The sequence below is a fragment of the Nothoprocta perdicaria genome, unplaced genomic scaffold (assembly GCF_003342845.1).
Source record: "Nothoprocta perdicaria isolate Ctin4 unplaced genomic scaffold, notPer1 scaffold_610, whole genome shotgun sequence".
NCBI lineage: Eukaryota > Metazoa > Chordata > Aves > Tinamiformes > Tinamidae > Nothoprocta > Nothoprocta perdicaria.
Genome location: NW_020455878.1, coordinates 35,687 through 42,661, shown reverse-complemented (window position 1 = coordinate 42,661; position 6,975 = coordinate 35,687). Strand labels below are relative to the sequence as shown.

The 6,975-nt window shown below is 66.4% G+C and overlaps 1 protein-coding gene across 1 annotated transcript in view; it reads right to left on the bottom strand.

The window, feature by feature from the left end:
• LOC112956256 (zinc finger protein 169-like) overlaps positions 1-2,900 on the bottom strand; it is a 5,142-nt gene extending 2,242 nt beyond the window's left edge. Inside the window, exon 1 of the mRNA XM_026049755.1 lies at positions 2,842-2,900. Coding sequence (XP_025905540.1) covers positions 2,842-2,900 — 59 coding nt within the window. The remainder of the gene's footprint in view (positions 1-2,841) is intronic.
• Positions 2,901-6,975: the final 4,075 nt, after the last annotated feature.

Below are 6,975 nucleotides of genomic sequence, written 5' to 3'. Positions count from 1 at the left end.
GGCGGGAAGCGGCACCGGGCGGGGCGAGCGGCACCGGCACCGGGCGGGGGAGCGGCGGGAAGCGGGAAGCGGCCCCGGGCGGGAAGCGGCCCCGGGCACAGGGAGCCCAGGGAGCGGCGGGAACCGGCAGCGGCTGTGGGGAGCAGCAGGAAGCACCGGGAAGCGGGAGAACTGGGACCCTGCACCAGGAGCCGGGACCACCGGGAATTGTCACGGGGAGTGGGAGGAGCCGGCGCCTGGGGCTGCACCGGCTGTGGGGGGCGCAGGGAGCCGGCACCGGGAGCGGGGACCCTCGGGAACAGGCGCGGGAAGGGGGAGCACCGGGGAGCCCCGGGAGCCTCCCGGGCGCGAGGGGCTGCGGGATTGCGGGAGCTGGCGCCGCGGAGGCCCCGCTTTGCCCGGCCCCCCTTCATCCGGAGCCAGCAGCAACGGGAGCGCGGGCAGCGGTCCCCAAGGGCAGGGTGGCACGTGTCGCGGGTCCCGCCCTTGCTGGGGACACAGCCAGGAAATAGCAAGGGGATGGCGCTGCGCGGCAGTCCCCGCACGCGGGTTGGGGCACGGAGCCCCGCTCTGTCCCCTGGCCGGGACACGGCCACGAGCGTCCCCGGGGGACAGCCCGAGGGCGCGGCGGACGCCCCTGGGGGGGGCGGCAGGAGAGGTCCCTGGGGGGCTCCGGCGGGTCCCCCGCCACCTGCAGCCTCCTGCAGCGGCCGCGGGAGGGATCCCCGCTGGGAGGGATCCGCACCGGGAGAAATTGGTGCCAGGAGGGATCCGCACCAGGAGGGATCCACACTGGCAGAAATCGGTGCCAAGAGGGATCTGTAGCTAGAGGGATCTGCACCGGGAGGGACCGGCCCCGGGAAGGATCCACTTCAGGAGGGATCCCTGCCGGGAGGGATCCAGTCCAGGAGGGACCCGCACCGGGAGGGATCCGCGCCTCGTTCCCGCTCCGCCCCGGGCTGCGGGAGCCCCACACGTTGGGGGTCGGGCACTAAGCGGGACCCCCCGCCTGGGGTCTGCTCTGTGCCCCGCAGCATCCGGCCCCGCTCCTGCCGCCCCAGCTCCCGGGCTCTTCCCGTAGCTCCGCTCTGCCCGCGGGGGCCGTTCAGCCGCTGCCGGGCACCCGGTGTCCAGCTACAGCAGGGCTCAGTGTTGGGGGACACGGGGGGACACGGGGGTGCCCGGGGGCCGGGCAGTCGCGGGGCAGGGGGGCAGGACAAGGGGGAGCTGTGGGGCCATGGGCAGCGTGGAGGTGCCCGGAGCTGCGGCACCGGGGTGCCCGTCGTGGGGAACACAGCCCGTCTGCCCGGGCAGCAGCTGCCCGTGGGCTTCCCTCGCCAGCGGCGGGGAAGGAGGGAGCTCCCTGGGGTCTGTGCGGGGCTGGGAGCCCGGGGAATGCCGCCTATGGGGAACGGGAGACGCGGCAGGATGCACAGGGGCTGCGCTCGCCCTAGAGCTGCCCAAAACCCACCTAGAACCCGGACCCCCCTCCACCGGCAACCCCCTTTCTTGCTGGTCCAGTGAAACCAACCCCCAAAACCCCAATCCCGGGAGGATCCCCAACACCCCGCTTCCCGGAGGAAGCGTCGCGGAGCTGCTGCCGGGGACGCGGGGACAGCAGGAGCCTGGCGCCTGCTCCGCGCCCCCCCGCAGCCCCTCCAGCTTGGCGGTGCCTCTGGCAGTGATTTCAGTCCCAGGGAAGCCCCAGCGCTGGGGATTCCTGGCGACATTCCCGGAGTGGAAGCGGGGCCTGCAGGGAGCGAGGAGGAGCCAAGGGGAGCGCGCTGCGTGCGGGGGTGCGGGAGGCGCCCCGGGGAGCGGGAGCTGCTCCACGGGCTGCCCTGCCCCGCACCCGGGGGTGTTTTCCTGCGTGGGGGGGTGCGGGCGGCTGGAGGTGCCGTGCGGGGCCTGTGCCCCTCGAGCGGCCGCCGCTGCTGCTGCGGCGCCGGAGCGGTCCCGGTGCCGCCCGGGGCTCCCGGTGCGTGGAGCGGCAGCAGGAAAGGGCAGGGTCTGGAGCAGCCCCAGGTGCCGCTCTGGAGCTGGGCTCCCCGCTCCGGATCAGGCACTACCGCGACCCAGAGCCCACGTCCACCCTCACGCGCGAGAGGAACTGGGGACCCGCAGCAGAAGGGTTTTACTGCCTGCTGGCCAACGTGCTCAGCCTCTGCTGTGGAAAACCGGCTCCTTTAAGCTGTGATGTGCAGCACGGCGGGATACGTTTATGGAATTACAGAATCATTGGAAGGGACCTCTAGGGATCCCCCAGTGCAGATCCTGCTCCAGCAGGGACACCAGGGCACGGGGCACCCGGTGGCACCCGGGCGGCTTGGGGAGATGCCCAGAGCAGGAGCCTCCGCAGCCTCCCTGGGCAGCCTGGGCCGGGGCTCGGGCACCCTCCCAGTGCAGCAGCTCTTCCTCCCGTGTGTAGCTGCACGTATCTCCCCAAGGCGGGACCGGGGGGGTTTGTTCTCCTGGGGGGTAACGTGCAAGCCCAGCTGCTCCCGTAACTGCGCAGCGCACGGGACTTAAAGCACAGTCAGCACTGCGGCGAGTATAAAGACATATCGCAGACCCTCACACACGGCGGGTGTCTCGGAGAGGGAACGAACCCCCCCAGGCTCGCGGGCGGCCTCGTGGCTTCCCCACGTGCCGGTGACCCCGTGCCAGGAGCGGTTCCGCAGGGCGAGAAAGTTGCTGGAGAAACTGGGGCAGCCGGAGCAGGAGAAGCTCCCGCTCGGCAGCGCGGCCGCTTTCCAGGGCAGCCCCGGCGGGGGCGCGGGGGGGCCAGGCGGGACCGGGTCCTCAAGGAGCCACTCCGCCCTGCTCGGCTTCTATTAATACCGCGCTCTGGGTGCGAAGGAGCTGCCGGAGCCCGAGGCGCTCTCATCGCTGCCACTCATTACGCGGCTGTTTCTGTGTCAGCGCCGCGCGCGGGGGCTTTTTTGGGCTGCCCTAGTTGGGGTGCGCTGCCGCGGCGCTGGGCCGGGCGCGGGGCGGCACCTCGCACCCCCCTTGGCGCTCTGGGCTCCACCGAGGAGCCCCCGATTTACCCTCCTTGGTGCTGCCGAGCAGGGCGCCCGGAGACGTCCTCCGAATTATCGTTGTGCAATTGGAGCGGGGCTGCAGGGCGCAGGGCGCATCCAGCCGGGTCCTGCCCCGGGTGCCCCAAGCCCGGCTGCTCCCCAGGCACCCCCAAATGCAGCCGCTGCCCTGCAGGGCCCCGCGCCCGCCGTGGCCTCCGCGGGGACAGGGACGCAGAGCCCCTTTTCGTGGAAATGTCGGCGTTTACGTTAAGGCAGTTAAGGTAAAGCATTGCTTTAAGGCGGGGGGGATGCGTGACCCCCCCCCCCTGCCGCCCTGTCCTCTGCCCGGGTTAGGTCCCAACAGTGTCCCACGTCACCGAGAGCCGGACGGAGAGGGGCCGCCTCCCTCTGTGCGGCATTGCGGAGCATCCGAGCCCCAAAGGACCCGATTCATCCAGGATTCCTGCAGGGAACGAACAAGGACGTTCGCTCTGCAGGGCCACCAAACGCCACGGGTTTTGCCAGGGGTACAGCGGGGTTTGCAGGGGCGCAGCCGCTGCCAGACTCCTTTCCCTGTGTCCCCACACGGTGACCGCCGTGACGTGGGGACAGGGACAGCGTGGGGAGCTGGACACGGCCTCAAGGACGAGGCGCTGGCAGCACTGGCCCCTCCTCTCGGGGGGTTTGGGTTTTGGGGCTCCAAGGGGTCTCAAGGGGGTTCCAAGGGTCCCTTTGGGTCCCCGGGGGTTTGGGGAGCCTCTGCTGGGGGGAGCCGTGAGGACAACGTCACGGGCTCCTGCAAAACGGCATCAGTCGAGTGAAAAATCGCCCGTCCGTCTGCAAACACTTTGGTATTTTTGGCTAGAGGTGACGCTTCCAGGACACCCTCACTGCTGACCCCAATTAACCTCAATTAACCCCCATGTAATTAGCTCTCAGCAGCAGAGGTTTCGCATGGCACTTGCAGAGAAGGGGCTCTGGGCTCTGTCACCTTGGGGGAGACATGGGGGACACCAAAGCACCAGGCAGCCTCTGAGACCATGTCCACACCCCAGGCACACGGAGAATCTCCCCCCGAAACCCCTCGGGGAAAGCTGTGCTGCTTCCCCAAAACGCAGTAAATTAAACTCAAAGCAGCCGCTTCAAGCAGCGCTTCCCAGAAAGGTCCTTTCGTAATTGTGCAGAGCCTCCTTTGGCTCCTAGGCATGATCTGGAGATGTTCCTGGCAGGTGGCAACYGCGGGCACACATTGGGCACAAGCACACGCTGCCTAAGAGGAAGCGCCGCAGCGTTAATCCGGACACGGCGAATGCGCGGGGAGGAAAAACCTGGGAAAATGGAGTGCGTGGGGGAAACAGGAGGAGCTTCCCGGGCCACTGCTCTGCTCTGCTGTTGTTCGCAATGGAAGATTCCCACTGAATCACAGATGGGTTGGAGGGGCCTCCAGAGACGGTCTGCTCCAATCCCTGCCCCAGCAGGTCCCCTAGAGCAGGCTGCCCGGGCACAAATCTGTGGAATTTGGGTATCTCCAAAGTGGAGACTCCAGAGCCCCTCTGGGCAACCTGCTCTCGTGCTCAACCACCCACATGGGAAAAGGAAAACGCAGAGAAAAAGCAAATGTAACTGATACTGCGCAATGCAGGACCCCTTCTCCAAGGCAGGAACCCCCCAGGACCACAACCACCACGTCTGCGCCCCGGAGGCCTCCAAAGGGCAGGCTTAAAACAACAGGTTAAGCTCAGCTTTACACCTCCGTGCTTTAAGGGTGTCTGAGGATCAAGATGAGGCGATGGTGACCAGGAGGAACGCAGCCTGCGGCATGCAGGGCAGCAGCAAGGGAGGCCTCTAGGAGGTGTGGAGAGCCGCGGTGCCAGGGCATGGTTCAGCAATGCCGGCGGTGAGCAGGAGGCTGAGCAGCAGGCTCCGGCGCTGCAATCCCAGCAGGTTGAGCCCCTCCAGCCCCAGCTCCGCGCTCTTTGGGCTGGCTGCAGCGGCGGCGTGCAGGTAGCGCTGCGGGCAGGGCGCCGCCGCGGCCGCTGCGCCGCTGTCACCTTCCATCRGAGCACAGCGCCCTGACGCGCCAGCCCGCCGACAAGCCCGTTCCTGCTGCCTGCCTGGCGGCTGCAGGCTTTGCAGGAGTCGTCCTTAATTGTGATGAAAGCCAACGCTTTATTTATTTGTTTGTTCCTTATAACCCAGGGAAAGATCTGCTAAGAAATATGATAAAGGTCTTGCAAGAGACATAGCAGAGCRGCTGGAACATGGGGGAGAGTTTGCATACACGTATAAACATTACACTCATGTTTTGCAAACCGCATCCCCATCCGTATCCCTGTTGCGCTAATTCTTCAAAGCCTTCTTTTTATTTTTTTTTCCCTATTTTTTTTCCTCCCATCTGTGCACGAGATAATCCTTGCTGTGATGGGTTAGGGGAAGGACGACGGCTAAAGGGCACGGAGCAAGGATCTTGCAGATGTCTCGCGTGAAACGCCACGTCCAAAAGCCGCTTTGTGAACCCCCGTGTTGGGGAGCAGCCCTTCCCCTCAATGCACTGCAGCTCCCTGCCCCATCTCCATCAACCAGCAGCAGCCAGGTCATGCCCGGGAGACGGATCAAGAGCGTAGGAGGAGAAGGCGAAACCGAAGCAGATGGAACGAGGCTGCAACGCAAGGAGAAAGTGGCAGGGCTGCCGTTCGCCTCCGCGTTCGGCGGCGCCTGGAAAAGCACAAGCGCTTGGGGGCCCTTCTCCCCGCAGGACACGGGGAGGCTTGGGGGACCGCCGGCTGCSTGAGCAGGGCTCTACGGGCAGGGCTCTACGAGAGCCGCGAGCGCCCGGGGCTCCTGCGGTGAGAGGCGCTGGGAGGAAGATGATGGTGAAGATCTGCAGAGACCCTCCAGAGGGGGGTCTGGGAGCCCCTTAAAGCCAAGGTCAAGGGGAGGCTCTAAGCAGCTCGTGGAGGGACAGTGAAGCCGCAGAGTGTGGGGAGCTTTGAGTAGGACTCGCCAAGCCCACGTGAGCGCTCGGCCACGCATGGCTTTGCCGGGGGTCTCTCGTCGCCGGGATTCCTGCCCCCGTTTTGTCGCTCTTTGGGGCAAACGGCAGCCTTGGCCTTGGCCAAGTCAGYGGCCAGGGTCCGCGCTCTGTGTGTGGCAGACAACTGAAACCCAACGCGGTGACCACCGCTCAAGCTTCGCTGCCCACAGCCCCCTCTGGCTCCACACAGCCTCTTCCTCACGGCTCCTTGAACGCAGCCGTTCCCTGATCCTAAGTGCCTCATCCACAYGTTTCTTGAGCGCTGCCGGGGACGGTGACTCCACCACGTCCCTGGGCAGCCGGTTCCAAGGCTTGGCCACTCTTTCCACACCGACCTTCTTCCCAGCGACCTGACCCTCCCCTGCTGCAACCTCAGCCCCTTCCTCTTGTCCCAYCCATAGTCGTCCTGGGGAAGGGACYGACCCCTCCTCACTGCAACCTCCCTCCAGGTAGTTGTGGAGGGTGACAAGGGCTCCCCGGAGCCTCCTGCTCTCCACACCCAACAACCCCCGGCCCCTCCGCCTCCAAGGCTCCAAGCCTTGGTGTCCTCCAAGGTCTCTATTCCAGCGCCAAGAAGAGCCATGAGAAGAGGTGGTGRCCAGAGACAGGCCAAGGGGCAGTGGGGACAAGGTGACACCCAGCAGGTCCCATCTCCACGGGAGGAAGAGCTGCTGCACTGGGAGGGTGCCCGAGCCCTGGCCCAGGCTGCCCAGGGAGGCTGCGGAGGCTCCTGCTCTGGGCATCTCCCAACCCATCTGGGACCAGGTGTCCAGAGGACGCTGGGCTCTTCCCAGCGGTGCCAGCGATCCAACCAGTCCAGCCAGTGCCAGCCAGTCCTGCATCACACACACGCTGATACCTCCATCACACACACCCCTCCGTGGCACACCGATACCTCCGTGGCACACCGATACCTCC